Raw genomic sequence first — 24979 nt, 5'->3', positions numbered from 1 at the left:
GAAGTCTCTTCCTGGTGATGGTGTTATTTCTTTCAGCTTGAGATCTCCAATGTGGCTAGCATTCTCGATAATTTTATTTTTATTTTTATTTTTATTTTTATTTATATAAAGAAAGTAGAGGATTTCGAATTCAGATTTTTCATTTTGGAGAACTGAATTATATGCCACCAAGTTATTGACAGCATCCTCGATATTTTGAGATGCTGGTAATAGTAACTACCTGGTCTGGTCCAGCAGCATGGGCTTTTGATCCTAAATTGCTTTTTCTTTTTCCTTTCCTTTTTTTCCCCATCAACCTGTCAAATCAACGAAATGATACTTGGCACCTAAGCACATCCCTTTATTTTTGGTAAGAAGACCATAATAATTTGAATTTAGAGTTAAAAGGAACCCTAATAAAATTTCAATCCCAACAAAATTACATAAGAGGAAGACGTTTGGGATTCCATCCATCTTAGGTGCAAAAGCTGATGGATTGAGCTTTTTTTGGTCAAAAAAGAGACATGATCTAACCCCCCATTTTTAGGGGCGCATCGGACTATCTATGTTTTACTTCAGTGCCGCATACATTCTCCTTTGAGTAAACTTTTTCCACCATCATCCATGATTTTCCAATAGCCTGAAACTTGGTAATAAATCTATTGGATTGGACACATTGTCCCCATTGAGAAAATGCAAGGGCATTGCTGGAAGAAACTAATGGGTGATCAATCTGTGGCTAAGATTCTGAAGTTGCAGACACAAACAGCATCTTATCTCGTTTATCTTCACGTACCCTTCTCACCACACGTTGCTTACAACTAACTTGCGACCATAATTTTTTTTAATGATTACAATGAACTCACGACTCTGCATGAAAGTTGATATATTAACTGAAAAAACGGATAGTACTGTATAAAATACGAGGAAGTTCTATCACTTAGCTTTAGTTGCAGACATGGCCAGCCACGCTGCTCTAGCTTCTTCAAGAATACCAACCAACACAAGGCTCCCTTCAAGGAATTCCCCCTCTTTCCCCACCCAATGCTTCTCCAAGGTCACTCTCTTGGTCGTTAGACTGTAGCTTTATATTTTTATGGGATGTTCAATTCATTTTGGTCTTGCAGAGGGTGGAAATGGCTGAGTACTCTGGCCTAAGATCCAGTAAATGCATGACCTACGCCAAGAGTGGTAGAGAGTCATCCTTCTTCGATGTCGTGGCTGCCCAACTTACTCCCAAGGTTATCTTATTACTCCTTCGGATATGTGCATGTTTAGCAGTAGGATTGACTTGATTGTTGTTTTTGTTTCAGTAATCCATTGATAAATCTGATGCTTTTTGACACCATAACTTCAAGCATATCTAACATGCAAGCCTCTAAACTTTTGATTAAAAAAAAGGCTTTGCCTTAACAAATGTGGAGCCGAAAGTATAGGCCAGACTTATCAAAGCAATCTTGCTCCAAGTTCAAGTAGCTTGGTTTGTTTTACAACCTTACTTAGCCCCCTCTTGTACTCTGCATAATTAACATGTTTCACAAGCTTAGACCTATTCACATACTATAACTAGCTCATGTAAGATTTTTCAGGAAAGATCTTCACTCTACGCAGAGTTTTAAATTTTGGAAAACAAGCAATTATCTATTAGAATAGCCATGCCAAACTGCCACATTCACTAAAAATTTCATGTAAAGCTTGTAAGTGGGATACATAAGATTTACAATTCACTGAAGAATTCCCCCAATTAAATTGCCACTAACAAGTATGCTGTTCTTGAAATCAGACAACTGGATCAGCTCCAGTAAGAGGAGAAACAGTGGCCAAACTGAAGGTGGCAATCAATGGATTTGGACGCATTGGCAGGAACTTCCTCCGATGTTGGCATGGCCGCAAAAACTCACCCCTTGATGTTATTGTTGTCAACGACAGTGGTGGTGTCAAGAATGTAAGAACTTTATTTATAAATTCTGATCGATGCTGTGCTTTTGGGGAATAAACTTGGTTAGTATTGGTAATTTTCATTTATGATTGCAAACACAGGCTTCACACCTGCTAAAATATGATTCTATGCTGGGAACTTTCAAAGCAGATGTGAAAATACTTGACAATGAAACCATCACCGTTGATGGTAAGCCTGTCAAGGTTGTCTCTAACCGGGACCCTCTCAAGCTCCCTTGGGCTGAGCTTGGCATTGACATTGTTATCGAGGTAAGCTTGCATTCAATACTCCACTACTAGCTTTAAGTTGTGTAGACAAGTGGCGATTTTTCACGATTTACATAACAAACTTCTGTAACCCAAGTGGAGAAATTTCCAAGATTGCTCAACTTTTGACAGACCTTAAACGATTGCCAACAATTTGTTCTATAGGGAACAGGAGTGTTTGTAGATGGCCCGGGTGCTGGGAAACACATCCAAGCTGGTGCCAAGAAAGTTATCATTACTGCTCCAGCTAAAGGTGCTGACATTCCAACCTATGTTGTTGGGGTAAATGAAAAGGATTACGACCATGAGGTTGCTAATATTGTAAGGTCAGTAGTCCCAAGTAGTCCATCAAACTATCGGAAAAGTTATCAGTTTGCTTGAGCCAATTGATATCTTAAGTTACCTCTTAGATGGTATGTTCTAAACGGTTATGGAATCTTTTAACCGTTCACAGCAATGCTTCTTGCACTACAAACTGTCTGGCTCCTTTTGTGAAGGTCATTGATGAAGAATTTGGTAAGGGCTCATAAAATTCCACTGCATTAGTATAAATGTACTTATATACAACCTTTTTTACAACTCTTTTCACATTTTTCTTTTAAATGGAAGACATTTATGTAAACTTTGAAATTCAAATAAAATTTGTTTAGTATTTTTTTTATGAGGTGGCATCATTACATTGGTTGGTTACAAAATGGGATATAAAATAGGTATATAAATATTACTATTCTTTTGTAAAAGTACATCTTCTTTAAGACAACACTATGTTGCAGGCATTGTCAAGGGAACCATGACCACCACTCATTCCTACACTGGAGACCAGGTAGACAATCAAACACAAAATTTCTTTCATCTCTATAGGGTCTAATATATAGCTGCTATTTTAATTTAACACAATATTCTAATAATTTAAAAGATCAAATGATGTTCATGAATAACAAAGTGATGACATACATTGTGTATCTTCAGAGGCTCTTGGATGCTTCACACAGGGACTTGAGGAGAGCCAGGGCTGCAGCCCTGAATATAGTCCCGACAAGCACAGGTGCTGCAAAGGCCGTGTCTTTAGTGCTACCCCAGCTCAAGGGCAAGCTCAATGGCATTGCACTCCGTGTGCCTACACCTAACGTGTCAGTTGTTGACCTTGTTGTGAATGTTGCGAAGAAGGGCATAACAGCAGAGGATGTTAATGCAGCTTTCAGAAAAGCAGCCGAGGGACCATTGAAGGGCATATTGGCTGTGTGTGATGTCCCTCTTGTTTCAGTAGACTTTCGGTGCACTGATGTTTCTTCCACCATTGACTCTTCATTATCCATGGTCATGGGTGATGATATGGTCAAGGTGGTTGCCTGGTACGACAATGAATGGGGATACAGGTAACGGTTCAAACTTATAACGTAGTTTGCTATTAATTTCGAGTTCATTAATATATATATGTAAGAGTAATGATATGTAAGAGTATTTGTTTTGTTTAATAACTTTGAATATTTCCTAACAAATTGTGTGATTTTGTTTGCAGCCAAAGGGTTGTTGATTTGGCTCATCTAGTAGCAAGCAAGTGGCCAGGTTCACCTGTAGCAGGAAGTGGTGACCCATTAGAGGACTACTGCAAGACAAACCCCGCTGATGAGGAATGCAAAGTTTATGAAGCTTAGATGGCTGGCTAAACCTCATCTATTTTGGCTAATTGCCTAGCAAGGGCCGAGATTTCAGTACAGTTTCATTTTATTTACCATTATGTTAATCAAGGACCAAGGTTGAGGGAGATCAAAGGAACAAAATCATCAGACTATAGTGTAACTTTTAAAATAATGATGGTCAATGAGGAGCTACGTCCGTGAAATATCACTGTTTCAATAGTTGTGCCTACAATCCAATTAAGGCTGCGTTTGGTTGCAAGATTTAACTAAGCTCAATCTAATTTTAAACCAAGTCTTACATCTAAACACTCAACTCTCAAATTACTAAACTCATTTCAAAACCTCCTTATACGTGAGACCCACAATTTTTTTCAACTTAACACATCTTTATACGTGAGACTCATAACCTTTTTCAACTTCTCATAAAAAGTACTAAATTCATCTTAACATTCAAACACATTTTAAACTCAGTTTAAATGAGCCCCACATAACTCACTCCACTACTCAACTCACTACTATTCATAAAAAACTGAACTCAGTTGAACTCAACTCAACATCCAAACGCAGCCTAACTGTTAGAATCGAATCAAATTGAATCGGTTTTTGACTTGTTTTGTTAAATTGTGGTATGTTTTAATGTTTTTCATTTAGCTCATGTATTGGTTTGCTCTCGAAATTAAAACAATAAACAATATTAAGGACTTGTTTGGATAATAAAAGTATTTCATCTCATATCATCCCATTATTATAACTTTTTTAAATTTTTACATAAAATATAATAAACAATTTAACTTTCTCAAATCTAAAAACAATAATAATATTAAAAAAATAATATTCTAACAATATTTTATTCAATTTTCATTTTAGTTTATCTCATTTCAACTTACAATCCAAATGGCACCTAAGGGTTCGGTCTTACAAAGGAGGGTCAACTCGCGAATTCACAATAGATTATTCTAAGTTCAACTTATCAAGCAATCAAGAGAAGTGTTACAAATACAAAAAAATTACATAAAAATAAATTTATAAATTAATATAACTTTGTATGATATATTAGTATTTTCCATTAATAAAATCTATCTCAATCCAAATCATAGAATATTTTATAATGGATTTAATAATTATTATATGTATTTTTTTATAAATTATATTTTTATTTGCTTAGTCAGTCATCTACAACATCAATACATTGACAATATGTATAAGATTAAGAATAGGGAAATTTCAATCCTACCGAGAATATTTACCGAAATAATGTACCGATTGTATTTTTTTTTAAAAGTAATTGGTTAAGGAAGTATTTTTTTTTAATAAGTTTGTATTTATTTAAATGTTTAAGGGATTTAAAAAAATGTTAAAATTTTTTTTTTTGCACATTCGGTAGATATTCTCAGTGGAGTTTGTCAGTGAGTAGTGTAGTAGCATTGTCATTAAGAATATATATTATAAATTTAAGATGTTTAAATTTCAATGAATTAATTAAATAAGCTAATTATTTTATATATTTGAAAAACTAACAAATTTTTACAAAATGTCAGAACATCGAAGATAAAAGTACTACAATTTTTTAGATGTTGAAACAATAACCCAAAACATGCTTGTTTTAGAGGATCAAACTATTCCTGATCTATGCTTTTTCTTTCTTCAATTCACTGCTAGAAATGGAAACTCTTTGTTATATATGTGCAGTACTACTATAACCAAGCAAATTTCTTTGGTAGATCCTGACACGGTTATGTACAGTACCATATATATATATATATATATATATATATTACAAAAAAAAAGCCTTCAACATGGTAATGAAATTGTTATACATAATCAATTTTATTTATTTTTTTATTGATGAAATGATCAATAGAATTCTATCCAATGTAAATTTTTCAATGTTTGCATGGGATTTATTCTCGAAGAATTTCAGTCTAATATTCCTTGCAATGAAAAAGTAAAAGCATTGTTCACGAGTTATGATTGGTTTGGATTCAGAGATGAGATAAAATGATTTTAGATGAAAAATAAAAGTTGAAAAAAATATTATTTTTTAACATTATTATTGTTTTGAGATTTGAAAAAATTGAATTGTTTATTATATTTTATATATAAATTTGAGAAAGTTATAATAATGAGATGAGATAAAACAATTTCTAAATCCAAACGAGTCTTAGAGTTTTCAAACAAATTTAATTATCATAACACATAAACGAGATTATTTGTCATTCTATTGATATTATTTGTCAAATATTCACTAAAATGGTAGTTCTACCTTATTTTAGTAGATGGTTTTTTGTGCACTTGTTATTGAGCAGGCCATTTTCCTGCCTTAATGGATCGGTATAAGACACCATGCCATTTTACATTTTCTTTGTTAGGCCACTTTTTTTAGAGACATCAGCCAAAATGTTGGAAGTGTTTGAACCCCAACAACCATGGACTCAATCAATGGTTTCTAAGGATTATTCATGGGTGGTGCCATTCAGTGTGAAGACCATTGGCACCATAACTTTTTACAATCACATTAATCATCTTTAACAACACTCAAACCCTAGCTGCATATTTTTTACAACTCCGACCACCAAAATTTGATGCAGAGATTCTTGGTTTGTTAAAAAAAGAAAAAGAAAATCTCAGTTTTTAATTCAATAGTGTTGGACTTCTATTTAGAGAGTGGCTAGGGCTGGAAGCGGTGACAAGAGGGGATTTACACCTTCTAATGACTTTGTGACACATCTGCATTCTAAGAAATGAAGAATAGAACCAACCTCAGATGATTAAACCCCATCCTCTCTCTCTCCCTCCCAAGCTGAACGTCTACTTGGTCTCTCTCTCTCTCTCTCTCTCTCAAGCCGAAAGCCATCTTCCCTACAAAGAAATATCACATAAAATAGCTCTAAAATGTCTATTATACCCAAACATCACAAACTGTTGAACCCAATGTTTCAAACTTCATATAATTATATATCTACATATAGATTTTGATGATAATAAATAAATTCGAGTATAAAGAATCTCAAACTCGAGTTGTCTATACAATTGAACCAAGCACATCGACGAATCAAGCATGAGCAAGAAATGAAACAAGCTTATAAATAAAGCCCTTAGAGTAGTTTTGTAAATCTTTTGATAAAATTCAAAATTGGATTAAGACTCAAAATTAATATTTTCTAATAAAACATCAACTTCGTGACAACGTCAAATGTCTCCTAAGAGCACAAATAAATTAAGGTTATTAATTATAACCTACAGGACTCACATGGTAAGGAAACAGAGAACCATTCACTCACCTCTACTGTTGGTCACAAAAGCACATGTAGTATGAAATACATGCTACGGTGGAGTTCTCTTTCTAAAGAAAGAGTGTATATCTAATCTTAATTCACAGTACAGATCTTAATCTAGTCATTATCTCAGTGCCTAACCCAAGTCCCTCCATTTGCTCGTGATAAATGGTCAATTATGCTTTATTGATACTCTTAATATCTTGGGTTAAATGAGTTTTAGTTATTAAAATAAGAGTATTAATAAGATAATATGAGTTAATTGGGTTTTGACATGTGAAATGATTATTTTAATATTTTAATAAGATAATACTTTTTTGCATGTTGCAATTGTTCAGGTGGCTTTTTAACTTATGATAAATGGTCTCAAGATTTTGCATGTTGCAATTGTTCAAGTGGCTTTTTAGCTTATGATAAATGGTCTCAAGAGGCCCATGTACAATCTTGGCCCATTGGAGAGTTTGGAGAGTGAAGTCCATGAGGGACTCTAGACTTGAAGAGTGAAGATTAAACTAAGGCCTAAGAGCATTGGCAATGGACTAGCCATTTGCCAATGCAAGTCTAAATTAAAAGTAAATAGAGAAAAAATCATCTATATTGGTCTAGCTAAACATCAAAAGTTTAACATTCTATCTACAGTAATTCTTCACCCCTCGCCAAGTTTGGCGAGCTACTGCACACGGATCAAATGTTTATTTTATTATTTATTGCTCCCGCGAAACTCTTTCCTTCAGTTTTTCTGTGTTTTCTTCTCGAAACCACCATTTCTTCTTTCTTTTTTTTTCTCTCCCGAAACTCATCTCTTCCTTTCTTCTTCGACCTTCTGTCTTCTTCCCGAAACCCATTTCCTCTTTATTTTTTTTTCTCCCGAACTCCTTCTCTCCTTTCTTCTTCAACTTTCTCTTTCTTCCCGAAACCCCCATTTTTCTTTCTTTTCTTTCTTTCTCCCAAAACCCCTTCGCTTCCTTTCTGCATCGCCCTTCTCTTTCTTTCTCCCAAACCTTCTCTCCCGAAACTCCCTTCCCTTCCGCCCTTTTCTTTCTCTCCTCTTCTTCACCCTTTTCTTTGTTTCTCCCGAAACTCCCTTGTTGATTTCTCTTCTTCGCCCTTTTCCGCCTTCTCCCAAAACTCCCGAAGTGGTTAGCAAGTCTTCTTCGTCTTCTCCTCATTGGAAGTGTCCGTTGGTGGTAAGTCACTCACTCTCTTTTTTACTCACAGGGACTCACACCCCCGATTGTTTAAAGCTGCACACACTCTCAGATTTCTTTACTTTCACATGATGAAATTTGTGGGTTTGACAATTCCAGATTTTGAGGCAATTTTGCATCACTAGACCGTGTGGCACGCTCATGAAAGCAATCGATCCCCACGTTCAGGTTTAGGTATGGATGATCTGTTTTGTGGAGTGTGTGCAATTTATACAAAATTGTTTTGCGGATGTATATTTTTTTTTATAAGAATTTGGGGGATGTATATATAGCCGTGATTTGTGGAGATTTATGAGGATTTTATTGATGTGTGCAATGTTGTTGGTTATTGAAAAATGTTGATTGGTATTCTGTGAGTGGTCTGTACATATGAACTCAAACGAGTATTTTGTAATTTTGAACATCATGCATGCTGAGAAATTGTAGTATTCAACTTTGGGAAATTCATCAAAGTAATGTTGCATTCATAAACAAGCATGGCATTTTTGCATTTAATAATCCAAAACAAGCTTAAACAAGCATGACATTTTTGCTAACTTGCTGAAATAGCATGTAAATTTATTTTAAATTTATTTTCAAAGCCTATAAAAATGACAGATACTTGCTGGAGTACTTTGTCCACTGCATGTACTTAACTATGAACCACCCTAAATTCCAGATTGATCTAGTTATCCACAACTTGCCAAACATCAGTACTTTGTCCACTACATGTACTTTATCATAGTTATCCACAACTTGCCAAACATCAGCAATATGATTGACTTGATTGTTGTTTTTGATTTAGTAATCAATTGATAAATCTAATGCTTTCTAACACCATAACTTCAAACATAGCTAACATGCAAGCCTCTAAACTTTCAATTAAAAAAAAAAGGTTTTGCCTTAACAAATGTCGAGACAAAAGTATAGGTCAAACTTAGGGCTGTAAAGATAAACTGGAGAACTGGCCTAGACCGGTTGGTTCTGAATCGGTTTGGTTCGGAACTCGTTCCTCCATTTTAAAAACCGGTCAAACCCGGTCCAGTTTCAGTTTTATGGTTTTTGGCACTGGACCGGACCCGTTCACATATATATATTTTAATTAATTTTTTAATATTACATATAATATTTTTATATTATATATAATTTTATATATAATATATATAATTATATATAAAATAATGTTATATTATAATTTATAACATAAAATTTTAATCTTAAACATGAATATTTATTTGATCATATGTTTTAAATATAAAATATATATATTAATTGCATAATAAAATCTCAACATATTCTTTTTGATAAATAAATTAGTAATACTAATGTACATTAGTATATTAATTACATTTTATGGTCTAATACTAATACTATTAGTAATCCACTTTAAGTCATAGTACTAATACTATCAGTGATATAGTTGTATTAATATTTATATTAATACTATTATACAGTTATATTAAATTAAAATCACTATAACAAATAGTAATATATAGTTATACTAATCACTATAACTAAATTACTATAACTAATGCTAATATATAGCTACACTAATACTAATACTATTATATAATTATACTAATCACTATAACTAAATCACTATAATTATACATAGTATTAATATCACTATTAATATAGTATATAGTATTAGTAATAATTTAGTATCAATGTAATGCCTGTCCTTGTAATGGGATTTTAGAAAATGATTTTAGAAAAACAAGACGGGAATTACTGAACCTTTTACAACTTTTTCCTTCCCTTTCCTGAATATAAAAGATTCTACAGTTAAAATTTAAAACTTGCATTTAAAAATCTAAGAAAGAGTTTTGCAACGGAAATCATTAAACTAAAATATAAGTTCTTTTATAAAAATAAGATTTCATATATTACACAAAAGGCCTAGGTTTCCGTCACTTTTCCTTGGGCCGTGTCTGTCCCAACGCTTCGTCCTCATTTCATTCCTAGGTGGGGCACACATAAAAATAAAATGAGTTGAATATTAGTAAGCGACTCAGACTTATCAAAACAATTTTGCTCCAAGTTCAAGTAGCTTTATTTGTTTTACAGCCTTACTTAGCCCCCTCTTGTACTCTGCATAATTAACATGTTTCACAAGCTTTGACCTAGTCACATACTATAACTAGCTCATGTAAGACTTTTCAGTAAAGATCTTCACTCTGCGCAGAGTTTTAAATTTTGGAAAACAAGCAATTATCTATTAGAATAGCCATGCCAAACTGCCACATCCGCTAAAAATTTCATGTAAAGCTTGTAAGTGGGATACATAAGATTTACAATTCACTGAAGAATTCCCCCAATTAAATTGCCACTAACAAGTATGTTGTTCTTAAAATCAGACAACCGGATCAGCTCCAGTAAGAGGAGAAACAGTGGCCAAACTGAAGGTGGCAATCAATGGATTTGGACGCATTGGCAGGAACTTCCTCCGATGTTGGCATGGCCGCGAAAACTCACCCCTCGATGTTATTGTTGTCAACGACAGCGGTGGTCATGTCAAGAATGTAAGAACTTTATCTATAAATCTGATCAATGCCATGCTTTTGGGGGAATAAACTTGGTTAGTATTGATAATTTTCATTTATGATTGCAAACATAGGCTTCATACCTGCTTAAATATGATTCTATGCTGGGAACTTTCAAAGCAAATGCGATAATACTTGACAATGAAACCATCAGTACCGTTGATGGTAAGCCTATCAAGGTTGTCTCTAACAGGGACCCTCTCAAGCTCCCTTGGGCTGAGCATGGCATTGACATTGTTATCGAGGTAAGCTCGCATTCAATACTCCACTACTAGCTTTAAGTTGTGTAGACAAGTGGCGATTTTTCACGATTTACATAACAAACTTATGTAACCCAAGTGGAGAAATTTCCAAGTTGGCTCAACTTTTGACAGACCTTAGACGATTGCCAACAATTTGTTCTATTGGGAACATGAGTGTTTGTAGATGGCCCGGGTGCTGGGAAACACATCCAAACTGTTGCCAAGAAAGTCATCATTACTGCTCCAGCTAAAGGTGCTGACATTCCAACCTATGTTGTTGGGGTAAATGAAAAGGATTACGACCATGAGGTTGCTAATATTGTAAGGTCAGCAGTCCCAAGTAGTCTATCAAACTATCGAAACAGTTATCAATTTGCTTGAGCCAATTGATTTCTTCTAAGTTACCTCTTAGATGGTATGTTCTAAACTGTTATGGAATCTTTTAACCGTTCATAGCAATGCTTCTTGCACTACAAACTGTTTGGCTCCTTTTGTGAAGGTCATTGATGAAGAATTTGGTAAGGGCTTATAAAATTCCACTGCACGAGTATTAATATACATATATACAACCTCTTTTACGACTCTTTTCACATTTTTCTTTTAAATGGAAGACATTTATGTAAACTTTGAAATTCAAATAAAATTTATTTAGTATTTTTTTATGAGGTGGCATCATTACATTGGTTGGTTACAAAATCGGTTATAAAATAGGTATATAAATATTACTATTCTTTTGTAAAGAAAAGATATTTGCAACCGTGAATTGTGCAACCGCCGCGTAATTATTTTGAAAAAATGAATAAAATATGGGATCCACATAAAAAAAAAATTTAATAGTGAACTCCACTTTTTTCAAAACAATTACGCGGTGTTTAAGCACTTCACGGTTGACTAGCAGGTTTGGAGGGTGATATGAGAATTTTTCGTTTTGTTTGAAAGTTTAAAATATTATGTTTTAATATTATTATTGTTTCGTGATTTGAAAGAGTTGAATTGTTTATTATTATATCCCAAATCTGCATTCTTTGTAGAAGTACATCTGCTTTAAGATAGCACTATGTTGCAGGCATTGTCAAGGGAACCATGAACACCACTCATTCCTTCCGGAGACCAAGTAGACAATCAAACACAAAATTTCTTTCATCTCTATAGGGTCTAATATATAGCTGCTATTTTAATTTAACACAATATTCTAATAATTTAAAAGATCAAATGATGTTCATGAATAACAAAGTGATGACCTACATTGTGTATCTTCAGAGGCTCTTGGATGCTTCACACAGGGACTTGAGGAGAGCCAGGGCTGCAGCCTTGAATATAGTCCCGACAAGCACAGGTGCTGCAAAGGCCGTGTCTTTAGTGCTACCCCAGCTCAAGGGAAAGCTCAATGGCATTGCACTCCGTGTGCCTACACCTAACGTGTCAGTTGTTGACCTTGTTGTGAATGTTGCGAAGAAGGGCATAACAGCAGAGGATGTTAATGCTGCTTTCAGAAAAGCAGCCGAGGGACCATTGAAGGGCATATTGGCTGTGTGATGTCCCTCTTGTTTCAGTAGACTTTCGGTGCACTGATGTTTCTTCCACCATTGACTCTTCATTATCCGTGGTCATGGGTGATGATATGGTCAAGGTGGTTGCCTGGTACGACAATGAATGGGGATACATATTGAATTATGGAGAATCATGCACACACAGTATTTGACAAAAGTTCAAAAAGGAAACCTCAAGGTCGAATGTCTTTCTTTCCCATTCATTCTGAGTGTCTTTACAATCACTATTTATAGACAAATATATTCACAACCTATCCTATGAATTTATGACACCTGTCCCTTTACAAGAATATTCTTTTGTTGCTCAGTAGTTTGTTCAACCGTAGCTACCTTGGTGGTCCTGCTGCAGTGCGCCTTGCTCTGTTCTGCTGTGGTCCATGCTGGTGTAGTGGAGTGTCGTGCTTGTGTAGTAGAGTATTGTTGTGAGTGACCAATTTTCTTAACAGCCCCCCGCGCTTCAAGGGGCACTGGATGAAGAGTGAGACTTGAACGCAGAAATTGAAAACGTGCAGTAGACAAAGGCTTGGTCAAGATATCTGCTAGCTGATCTTTGCTAGACAGAAATGAGACTGTAAGAGTCTTGGCTGCAACTCTATCCCTTACAAAGTGATAATCTAATTCTACATGTTTAGTACGAGCATGTAGAATTGGATTTACAGTTAAATAAGTGGCTCCCAAATTGTCACACCACAGTTTTGGTGGATCTTTCAAAAAAATTCCTAGTTCCTGTAAAAGAGATTGAATCCATAATACTTCACAAGTGGTATTAGCAACAGCTTTATATTCAGACTCAGTTGAAGAACGAGCAATAGTAGGCTGCTTTTTGGAGCCCCAAGACACCAAATTAGAACCAAGAAACACACAAAATCCTCCAGTGGATTTTCTATCATCCGGGTATCCTGCCTAATCAGCATCAGAGAAGGCAGAGATATTGCATGGAGAAGTTTTAGATAAAAACAAACCAAGATGAGAGGTGAGCCTAAGATACCTAAGTATCCTTTTGACAGCTTGCCAATGCGAATTTGTTGGATTATGCATGTATTGACACACTTTATTGACAGCAAAGGATATGTCCGGACGAGTAAAAGATAAATATTGAAGACTTCCTACGACACTTCTATAAGTGAGAGGATCTTCAAATGAGGAACTGTCAAAGACTGAAAGTTTAGTGGTGACAGACATTGGAGTGGAAACGGGCTTTGCATTCTGCATATTTTTTTTTTGTAATAGATCCAAAATGTATTTAGATTGACTCAAAAAAAGACCTTGACTGTTCTGACAGATTTCAATGCCAAGGAAATAGTGTAATTGACCAAGGTGTTTGACAGGAAAAGAAGTGCCTAGAGCAGAAATAAACTCTGAAATTAAGTTGGAATCTGAACCCGTTACAATGATGTCATCCACATAAATAAGCACAAACATGACATGAGAATTATTTTTATACACAAACAATGATGTATCAGATTTTGACTCTTGAAAACCTAAAGAAAACAGTTTGTTGCTCAGTTTCGAAAACCATGCTCTAGGAGCCTGTTTAAGACCATAAATGGCCTTTCTCAGCTTACACACATGTGAGGGATACTCAGGATGCACAAACCCAGTGGGTTGTTGCATATACACAGCTTCTTCGAGATCACCATGGAGAAAGGTGTTTTGTATGTCCAACTGCTGCAGAGACCAATTTGATGAAACGCTAATGAAAGAATGACACGAATGGTAGTGGGTTTAACCACAGGGGAAAAAGTCTCGGCATAGTCAACCCCGGGTTGTTGATGAAAACCCATGGCTACTAGACGAGCCTTTCTCCTTTCTAGAGTTCCATCTGCGTTCCTCTTTGTTTTGAGTATCCATTTAGGACCTAAGACATTGTAAGAGGCAGATGGAGGAACCAAGTCCCACGTATGGTTATGTAATAATGCATGAAATTCAGTTTGCATAGCCAAACGCCACTCAGGAAATTTTTTTGCTTCAGTGTAAGATGTGGGTTCCTTAGGAACAGATGTGTGTGTAGAGGTGGTGAGAGACATAGATTGATGTCTAGAAGGCCACGGAACCGTGCCATCCAAACGAAGAAGAGGCTTACGAATATTTACCTTGCTCCTAGTGATCATGGGATGCTGTGAATGAGACAAAGGCTGAGTTGAGGCGACGGGATTTGCAGAAGCTGCAGGTTGCGCCGAATCGCCCGACTCATGAAGAGAGGAAGAGGGTTTGTGTGCCCTAGACAACAGAGAAGAGTGAGAGGGGCTCGGGTTAAATGAAAGAAGTGGGCTGGAGGGAGTTGGGCCATTATCAGTAATGTGTAAATTAGAGTGGGTGGAGTCCGATTGTAAGGAATGGGTAGTTGAAGGTGGACTCGTGGGGCTCGTTGGGCTAACAGGAGAAATAAAAGGTAGAAGTGGGATAGGAAAAGTGGGGGAGCCCGTAGCCTCCATGGAGCCCGAAGTTGAATGTTTTGCAAAAGGAAACTTGCTTTCATTGAATAAAACATCTCTAGAAATATAGGTCCGGCCAGTTAAAGGATCAAGACAAAAATAACCTTTGTGATCAGGACTATAACCCATAAAAACACACAGTTTGGAGCGAAGTTCCATTTTATGTTTATTAAATGGTCGTAAGTTGGGCCAACATGCAGACCCAAAGACTCGAAGAAATTTATAATCAGGAATTTTATTTAATAAGGCTTGATACGGTGACTTATTTTGTAAAACTGGAGTGGGCATTCGATTAATTAAATAAACCGAGGTTTGGAACGCCTCAGACCAGTATTTAAAAGGCATTGAAGATTGCGCTAAAAGAGAAAGTCTCGTTTCAACTATGTGCCTATGACGTCGCTCAATTGTCCCATTCTGAGCATGAGAGTAGGGGCAAGTGAGGCGATATATAATTCCATGATTATAGAGAATTTTTTTAAGAGGTCTAAATTCACCTCCAAAATCGGATTGAACAGCTTTGATTTTAGTTGAAAAATAATTGTTAACAAATTGCATAAAAGAAAGAAAAATAGCTGACACATCTGATTTGGACTGAATGGGAAACAACCACATATATTTGGTATTATCATCTATGATAGCAAAATAAAACTTACAACCATTTGAGGATAACATTGGGGCCGGACCCCATACATCTAGAAACATTAAATCAAAAGGTTGTTTTGACTTAGAAGAAGATAAAGGGTGAGGGAGAGAGTGAGACTTTGACTGAAAGCATGCCGAGCATGGCTGCATTTTTTTTGTTGGAATTGACAGGAAGTTGAAAACGCCTAAGTGTGAGATTGGTGATGCGAGGGGATGGATGACCAAGACGAGTGTGCCAGTGATCAGTGGATGTGCGCTCACCAATATTTGCTTGAAAGGGAATGGAAGAAGATACGGAGTCTGCATCAAGGACATACAAGCCGTCTTTAACAATGCGCCGAAGAAGAACCACCTTGGTGTGAGAATCCTTCACAAAAAAAGAAGTTGAATGAAATTCAAAAAATACATTGTTATCTTCACAAAACTGACGAACAGAGAGTAGATTTTTAGTAAGAGAGGGAACATGTAAAAGTTGAGAGAGTAAGAAGTTGCCAGAATTAGTGTGAAGGTTGGCGGATCCAATGTGCTGAATGGGCATGGTAGAGCCATCTCCAGTGCTGACTTGATCGGACCCCTGATATGATATAGAATCCATATTCAGATTTGTGAGATCTGGTGTAAAATGTGATGTAGCAGCAGTGTCTGGGAACCATGAGTGTATATGAGCAGATGGTGGGGTAGTTGTGGTTATATTAGCTGAAAAAGAGGGAGGCGCTGCTTGATAACTATGATCAAACCGAAAATAACAGTTGAGAGCTGAGTGCCCTGGTTTGTGACAGACTTGGCACAAAGGACCACGTCCCTGAGAAAAAAATGAAGGACCATGACCATGACCACGTCTTTCCCAAAAATTTCGACCGCCCCTGCCACGATGTGAAGGAGAATAAGTGGATGAAGATGGGGCAGACGATTTAGTGGTAGTAACGTGAGCTGTAAGATGATTTGCACTGAGAATGGTAGTTGTTTGGTGAGCTAAACGTGACTCATGATTAAGGAGATAGCTGTATATCTAATGAGGAGAAAGAGGGTCAGCTCGTGTGGTCAAAGATGTCACTAGAGAATCAAAATCAGTGCCAAGTCCAGCTAGTAGATACACTGTGAACTCAGAATCTGAAAGGGGCTGACCTGCAGCGCCCATGGAAGCTGCTAATGTTCTTGCTTTGTGAAAATAGGAGGAGATAGACTCCGAACCCTTTTTTAACGTTGCAAGTTGATATTAAGTTTGCATAATATGAGCACTGGACTGTGCTGCAAACAGACTGTGGAGAAGCGACCAGACTTCACGTGAAGTGGAGCACTCCAATACCTGAGCTAATACTTGCTCGGTCAGTGAAGAGTTTAACGCAGAGAGTATCATTTGGTCAGTCAACATCCATTTAACATATTCTGGATTTTCACTTTCATCAACCAGAGGGAGAGGCACATCACACGGGCCTTCCACATGATGAAAGAGTTGATGACCTTTGAGGAAATGTACCATTTGAGCCTTCCACAAGAGGTAATTATCAATAGATAATTTTATGTTGATGAAGTGATTTGCTGAGTTCAGAATATTGGGATTGATGGTGGTGGGTTGCATGGTGTTGGAAGAGACATCAGAGGACTCAGAATCAGCCATAGAGAAAATAGATGAGTGATTAACTATTTTCATAAACCATAGAAAAGAAAAAAAAAAAAAAAAAGAGAAGAATGAAGTAGACGCGAGTCAGGTGGCTCTGATTACCATATTGAATTATGGAGAATCATGCACACACAGTGTTTGACAAAAGTTCAAAAAGGAAACCTCAAGGTCGAATGTCTTTCTTTCCCATTCATTCTGAGTGTCTTTACAATCACTATTTATAGACAAATATATTCACAACTTATCCTATGAATTTATGACACCTGTCCCTTTACAAGAATATTCTTTTGTTGCTCAGTAGTTTGTTCAGCCGTAGCTGCCTTGGTGGTCCTGCTGCAGTGCGCCTTGCTCTATTCTGCTGTGGTCCATGCTGGTGTAGTGGAGTGTCGTGCTTGTGTAGTAGAGTATTGTTGTGAGTGACCAATTTCCTTAACAATACAGGTAACATGTTTCAAACTTATAACGTAGTTTGCTATTAGTTTCGAGTTCATTAATATATATATATATATATATATATGTATGTATGTATATGTAAGAGTAATGATATGTACAAGCCATAAATGCGAAGAAATAGAGTATTTGTTTTGTTTAATAACTTTGAATATTTCCTAACAAATTGTGTGATTTTGTTTGCAGCCAAAGGGTTGTTGATTTGGCTCATCTAGTAGCAAGCAAGTGGCCAGGTTCACCTGTGGCAGGAAGTGGTGACCCATTAAAGGACTTCTGCAAGACAAACCCGGCTGATGAGGAATGCAAAATTTATGAAGCTTAGATGGCTGGCTAAACCTCATCTATTTTGGCTAATTGCCTAGCAAGGGCCGAGATTTCAGTATTGTTTCATTTTATTTACCATTATGTTATAATCAAGGTTGAGGGAGATCAGAGGTTACAAAATCATCAGATTATAACGTAACTTTTAAAATAATGATGGTCAATGAGGAGCTACGTTCGTGAAATATTACTGTTTCAATAGTTGTGCCTACAATCCAATTAACTGTTAGAATCGAACTGAACCGAACCGGTTTTTGACTTATTCAGTTAAATTGTGGTATGTTTCAATGTTTTTCGTTCAGCTCATGTTTTGGTTTGGTTCTCGATTGGGCCTCGAAATCCAACTAAGGGTTCAGTTTTACAAATGAGGATCAACTTGCGATAGGTTATTTAAGTTCAAATCATCAAACAATTAAGAGAAGTGCTACAGATACAAAAAAATTATACAAAAATAAACTCACAAACTGACGTGATTTCATATGATTCGTAAGTATTTTCCATCAATACTATTCCACATGATGTGTTCATGCCATAGACGTAAGAAATGGAGTGGAGACAATTCCACATGATGTGTCCATGGTTGTAATGTGTAGAAATCAATTTCACAAAAGAATACGTGAAACAGGTCTTGGCTTAATATCGCAATACTGTCTCACAAAACATGTTTACAAAATCAGCAAGCAGTATTTTTCCTCGATGGATGTTGTAGGAGCTTCCCAGGACTGGTTTGAGGTACCAAAATATGCTGAATTAAGTTGTGCTCAAGCTCTCAGACAAGAGGAACTCGTAAAGGACTTATACAAAAACATGGTACGATCAGGTGTCAAGCACATAAAGAGTGGCAAATGCTGTGAGCTTGGGAGCGGTTGTGTACAAAGTAAAATTGACGCCTAAAGCCACGGTTAGGACAAAGCGTAACAAATCCTGAAAGGACAACATAAATAAAAGGATTAGAGAGATGAAAAAAAGGAATGTGCAATGTCCATGGGTGTGTGTCTGAGATGTATGCGTCTACATATTTATGTATTTATCTGTATGTGTGCCTGTGGACACTCACACAACAAGCACAAAGTAAGAAGCACGTTGAAATCCCTTGACTTGAAATATGCATTGAAATCCTTGAAACAAGATCTTGGAAAGCAAAATGCTTCCAGAGTTATTCCTATAAAATAAAGGTGCTTTCTTACGGTGCTAAACAAATATAAATGATATAATCACACAAAAATATAAATCACTCACATGTAATGATACTATGATTAGGGATGCCCCAAATGAAAAACTAAGTTAATTGCTTGAGCTGATGTTGGTCCCAGTAGGCATTCCAGTCTGTCTCCTACTTACCAACTCACTGTCCTTGGAATTTTCAGATAATGATCTTTCCACTTTCCTTCTTTTACTTCCACTATTTGAGTGGTCTACTTTCTCATCCATCAATGACAACAATCTCCTGACACGCCCAGAAATTGAGTTATTTGGACCAGCTGAAATAGATTCAGAGGGGGCAGTTCGGCATGACTGCTGCATAATCTGCACGAAATATATGAAGAGAGCAAAGAAGCAAGCTATCCCACATATAAGAAAGAGACCCCAGAAGCTTTTAAGTTGAAGCTGATCTGATTCAATTTCAGTAGTCTCTAAACTGCAAGTACTTCGTATCAACCACTTATCATGGATCCGCTGAAGATCACCATTCTCCGACAGTTGTAGAATAGCAGTTGACATGTCAATTGCTAAAGGAGAGTCCCGAGGAAATGCCTATCATGTGAAGGGAAAGGAAAGGAAATGAAAAAACATCAAACTTATGTGTGTCTGTTATTTACTACAGGCTGGAATCTAGATACAGATTTACTAAAGTACATCTGTCTTTGATCAAGTAGATAGTAGTGTATCAATTACCATATAAAGGAGTCTTTTTCAGCCCTTTAGAATAATTTCAATAGATCTCTTCCTGTTATAATTTGAAATATATGTTATCTAAAATTCTCATTAAGAATGCCTCTGCAAAACAGATACTCACAAAACCCCAGCCGCTTTTGGTGAACTCTTGACCTACAACCCTGAATTTGCACTGGCTGGAGAGGAATAGTTCTACATAAGGAAGTTCATCAACAATTGCTGCAACACCGCCTTTTTCAGGACCACGCTGAAGGGCTAAAGCATATTCATCAGGTGATCCAAGGGCAACAAGCCTAGATCTGGATATGCCAAGTTCCTCCAAATAATGTTCGGCAAAGGAGCCCACTTGGTACCCTATTAGCTCCTCACTCATCTTCAAGCTTTCGAAGCCTTTAATAGGCGAAGACAGAAGCTGCACTGTGAGGATTGATGTCAGACTCGCAGTATAGCTTGAGTTGATTATCAAAACCACAAAGAGCCATATGATTAGCACCATTCGACCAAGGGTGCTCACAATGTTTTCTCCTGCAAAAGGAATAGAGATGGCAATTTTAATATTAAACATGCTGCACTATGCTTATGAAAGGAGTCAAGGACCTGACTTCTACTTACTATGGGCAAAAAACATAGTTGAGAGGCTAAACCTGCAAGTTTAGCAAACAGGAGATGGATCAGAAACAAATTATTTAGAATGCTAGGAAGATGTTCTATGGGTTTCCTTTTTCAATCAATCTATGGGTTTAGAAGGTGACCATCTAAACAATCAATAAATCATGAGACATGATTTAGAGGCCCCTCAATAGTTAATACACCTCGGTGGTATTAATAGAAAAAATAGTAGAAATTAGCCATATGGCAGGAGGCAGAGTAAAGAAAAGAAAACCATGAAACCCTACTTCCCAACCCCCCCAGACACCCACACGAAATTTCAACATAGTGGAGCCCATTTTACATATCAGACATGGAAAGTTCTTGATTTAGTGAACAATTTGGCTTCCTTGTGTCCCTACATTTTCTGTATACGGTGGGCCAATTTTTTTCACAAGAAGCTCTGTATGAATGGCAAAAAAAGCTCTTAACATACAGTAAGGAGAATGCCAAATGCGTCTACAAGAACATGTCAACCCAGACCAATCAACTTGATTGATGTCTCCACCAACCATCCCCCACTATTCCACTATCAAGAGCTGTATTATCCTAGTTAATTATAGGCTTTTTTGTGCATATATAATACATACCTATATATAGACATGAAGTAATTGCAGCAACCAATAACTCACCATAGAATGGTTATAAGTTGTTTTTTAGGAGGGCCCCTGAACTCATCATTTGTTCTATGCTCCAGAATCCACACAACAGTGCCAATCAAAAGGAAGAAACAAGCACTGACAATCCACATGTTTCGACTAAATGGCTGAAGGAAAGCCCAAGCACCAGAGTTTTTTTTTTTTAATGGGACCACAACAACAAGTCCAGATGAAGCATATGGCTGTGTAAAATCCACAATTTTTGTTCGATTTGTGACAATTGCAATGTCACCAACAGCAGCATCAAAATCCTATTACAAGGAAATGAGAGATTTAGCCAGTGAAAAAGAATGAATTTATATAATTATAATTTTGTAAAGTAATACTCACACCAGTTGTGATCATATTTACAAGCTCTGTGTAGCTTGGGTTTTCGAGACCATTTCCAAAAGGGACAAATCGGTATGGAACAGCATAAGGTAACAAGTTTACAGCAGCTGTAAATACATCTATGCAGAAACCCTTAAACATATCAGTTCCCCGCACTCGTGATACAAATGCTCGGTAACTAGCTCGATTAGGTACACCAATTTTCAGTTGCTTCCCATTGTTTGGGAAAACCCATCCACGGGGCTTCGATAATGTTTCTCCTGGCCAGATAACACTGTATAGTTGCTGGTTTGCACTTGAATGATTAGGTGGCATTGCATAGAGAGTCTCAGGAGCCACAACTGATAAGCCAGAATAGTTTGACCAGTAACCAATCCGTCGAAACCCAGTTCCTACAACATTAATGATATCATATGCAGGAAGAATAAGAGACCTATCTGAGTTAAACTTAATAGGACCTGTCAAACCAACAAGGTTACTCTGCAGGATGCTCTGCAACAGCAGATTTCCATCATCAAAAATATTCATTGCTTCAAGGTGGAGATTGTCGCCTAATGCAGACTGCAACCTAGAATCATTAGAAAAAGAAATCACCCCTCCCTGGTTAAAAAATGCATCAATAGCATGGGCAAGCAGCCAAACAGAATCATAAGCAGAGAGCCCATATGAATGCAATCCCAAAGAACCACCAGTTAACTTTTTCCACCTAGAGAAAAAAGCTTTTTTTCTATCTGAATATGGTGTATGTTGGCGCAAAACAAGAACTCCTTGTATTGAATCCATTGTCTCTGAAGGAAGAGGAGCAGCAGAATCTAAAACAGAGGAGAGCCAATCAGTAGCTATCCATACAAAGCCATTTCCCATCATTCCAAGATATTGTGCTACAGAGAAAACCATAAATCCTGAATCAGGATTTACATGCAGAACAATAATTCGAGACTCCATTAATGCAACCTTGATAAGCAGATCCATAATGTCACCCCGATTAACTTCAGACCCAGGGCTAATTCCCTGCTTGTAGGAAATTCTACAGCGCCTCTCTGCTAGTTTATCATCTAATGCTGACACACCATTCCGTCCGTAGTCATCATCAATGAAAATGGCAATTACATCTTTCCAACCATAATAATCAACAACCTCAGCCACTGCTGTCATTTGGTACAAATCGCTCTGTCTTGTTCTAACAAAAAAGGGAAACTGAAGGGAAGAGAGGGTGGGATCTGAGGCCCCAAACGATAATAGAGGAACTTGGAGTTCATTTGCTACATGGGATATAATTTGTGCAACTACGGAAGATTGCGGGCCTATGATGGCAACTATATCAGTCTCCATAAATTGCAAAGCTGTAATTTGACATAGCAGTCAGGCCATGTGATTAGGATTGTTAGATTCTTTTTGGAACAGAATACTTGCCTATAATAAAAATAAGTTAAATCGTTGAAGAAACTTAGTAAAATAAAGTACCTCCAACCATGCCAAAAAACCCACTGCAATTGGAATCTTGCATAGTTAAAGCAAGTTTTGTTCCATGGAGAATGCTGGAATTGGAGTTGACATCTTTCACAGCTTCCTCAATGGCAATCTTGGCGACTCTTCCTATGGTAGATTCAAACGTAAAAAGAGCTCCAATATTCACAACAGCAGGTCTTGAAGAAACATTCTTACTAAACCCATATGTCGACAGCCCAAAATAGAGAAACAGCGGCAAAATAAACCAAATAAGATTCATTTTGAGAAGCACAACAATTTCTTCACCTGACCCAATATTAATCTTACGCAGGATTTCCGCCAAAGCCTTTGTACAGAATTGATAACATAGAATTACCCATCAGAGCTCGTCTTAAATGATTTCCATCTGAAAAAGAAAATTAAGTGTCAGAATGCGTATAAAAGACACAGACCAAAGCCTCAGTCTCGACAGTAATAGTAAAACAAACGGAACTTAGTTAACTAATTCAAAACTGATGCTTAAATGGTTTGCGAGAGATAGTTGAGGAGAAAGAAGTCCAATTGTTTTTTAATCAAATATTTTTTTCCTCATTTGGGACCCAAAAACTACATCAACATGGAGTAGTTGGCATAGGCTTTTCATTTAGCTTCCATCTGAAAGCCAGAACCAATGACCCATACTCCATTGCATTTCATATGTTTCCTTCAGGCTTATCGTCGACCAATATAACAACGGAAAAACAACCAACAAAAAAAAACAATAAGGAAAGCTAGCGTATTAGCGTAAAAAATAAATAAATAAATCAGAATCTTACAGATTAATGAGAAAGCAATTCACTCAGCCAAGTAGTATAATCCCCACCGAGAGAGAGAGGCGGTCGCCGGGCGCCGGGGGGGGGAACGAAATAATAGAGGTGAAAATGAAGACCCAGATGACAAACTCGAAAAGAAATGTTGTATATGGGGTTTACCAGCAAAAAGGAATGAGCTATGCAAAGCAAACGCTCGACAGTGAGGCGAAAATGCTGAGTCACGGGGCAGGAACAATAACGACTACCACAAATTGCAATTCACGACGTTCACATGGGAAAAAAACACACAAAAATAAAAGAGTAAATATAAATAGAAATTATTATTAAGAGTATTTATTAATATGGTATCATTTAAATTATATATATTTTTAAATAAGTGTTAAAAATAATCAATTAAAAATAATCATATAATAAATACAAAATATATGCCTTCTCGAGCATTACTCAAAAACAAAAGGTGAGGAATTTACTCTGGGAAAGGGAGCACGCTACTGCTAGCTTGACCTGATATCTATCGACAATGAGAATGTTTAAATCTAAACATGCTCGAGAATATGAAGGGGTTGGGGAATCTGAACCACTTTTTTGGACAAACCAGAGATACAACTGTCAGCGACATAAAGGATGATACGAAAGAAAAAATATATCCATTATCTCAACTTTTATTATTTTCTTTATCTTCTCATGACATTAAATAATAAATTTATAAATAAAATATAATAAATAATTTTTAATCACTTAATACCATATTATAAGATAATAAAAATATAATAAAAATTAAAATGATAAATAGTATTACTCGATATGAAAATAGACTTCTAAATTATCTAAATTTTATAATAAAAATAATTTTATAATTTCAGATATTATATCAAATCACTAATTTTTTTCTATATAAATTTTTTTTTATTAAAATATTTTCTAATAACAAATATTCGTAGCTTTGTGTGCAAGTCAACATCTTTTTCTTAAAAAAATAGATAAATATAAATATAATACTCACATTAAAAAAATTTATTTTTTTAATAATAAGTTTTTTTTTTTTTTTAAAAAAAAAAGAGTATTCAAACTTATATATCCTTAAATTCTAGCATT

General features: G+C 36.2%; 2 protein-coding genes and 1 pseudogene across 4 annotated transcripts; 2 read left to right on the top strand and 1 right to left on the bottom strand.

The window, feature by feature from the left end:
• Nucleotides 1–858: 858 nt before the first annotated feature.
• LOC109022238 (glyceraldehyde-3-phosphate dehydrogenase B, chloroplastic) lies at nucleotides 859–4043 on the top strand. The gene is made up of 9 exons (XM_019005084.2): nucleotides 859–1036; nucleotides 1107–1220; nucleotides 1763–1924; nucleotides 2020–2187; nucleotides 2350–2510; nucleotides 2639–2700; nucleotides 2958–3007; nucleotides 3154–3560; nucleotides 3704–4043. The coding sequence occupies exons 1-9, from the start codon at nucleotides 938–940 to the stop codon at nucleotides 3837–3839; spliced, it is 1359 nt and encodes a 452-aa protein (XP_018860629.1). The 5' UTR covers nucleotides 859–937; the 3' UTR covers nucleotides 3840–4043.
• Nucleotides 4044–8448: 4405 nt separating this feature from the next.
• Nucleotides 8449–18160, top strand: LOC109022231 (annotated as a pseudogene).
• Nucleotides 18161–18542: 382 nt separating this feature from the next.
• On the bottom strand, nucleotides 18543–24119 carry LOC109022237 (glutamate receptor 3.3-like). Of its 3 annotated transcripts, XM_019005082.2 has the most exons (9): nucleotides 23888–24119; nucleotides 23400–23478; nucleotides 23088–23287; nucleotides 21624–22966; nucleotides 21267–21544; nucleotides 20599–20630; nucleotides 20108–20511; nucleotides 19432–19845; nucleotides 18543–19014 (listed from the first exon to the last, which is right to left on the bottom strand). In XM_019005082.2, exons 2-9 carry the CDS (start codon nucleotides 23450–23452, stop codon nucleotides 18907–18909), a joined length of 2832 nt encoding a protein of 943 aa, XP_018860627.1. In that variant the 5' UTR covers nucleotides 23453–23478; nucleotides 23888–24119; the 3' UTR covers nucleotides 18543–18906. The 3 variants fall into 3 exon arrangements, with proteins under 3 accessions (XP_018860627.1, XP_018860626.1, XP_018860628.1); XM_019005081.2 differs by having other exon boundaries at nucleotides 23088–23478; XM_019005083.2 differs by having other exon boundaries at nucleotides 18906–19014; nucleotides 19330–19845; nucleotides 23088–23478; nucleotides 23888–24114.
• Nucleotides 24120–24979: the final 860 nt, after the last annotated feature.

The sequence above is a fragment of the Juglans regia genome, chromosome 8 (genome assembly GCF_001411555.2).
Source record: "Juglans regia cultivar Chandler chromosome 8, Walnut 2.0, whole genome shotgun sequence".
NCBI lineage: Eukaryota > Viridiplantae > Streptophyta > Magnoliopsida > Fagales > Juglandaceae > Juglans > Juglans regia.
The sequence above is the reverse complement of the archived record's forward strand: the minus strand, read 5'-3'. Positions and strand labels throughout refer to the sequence as shown.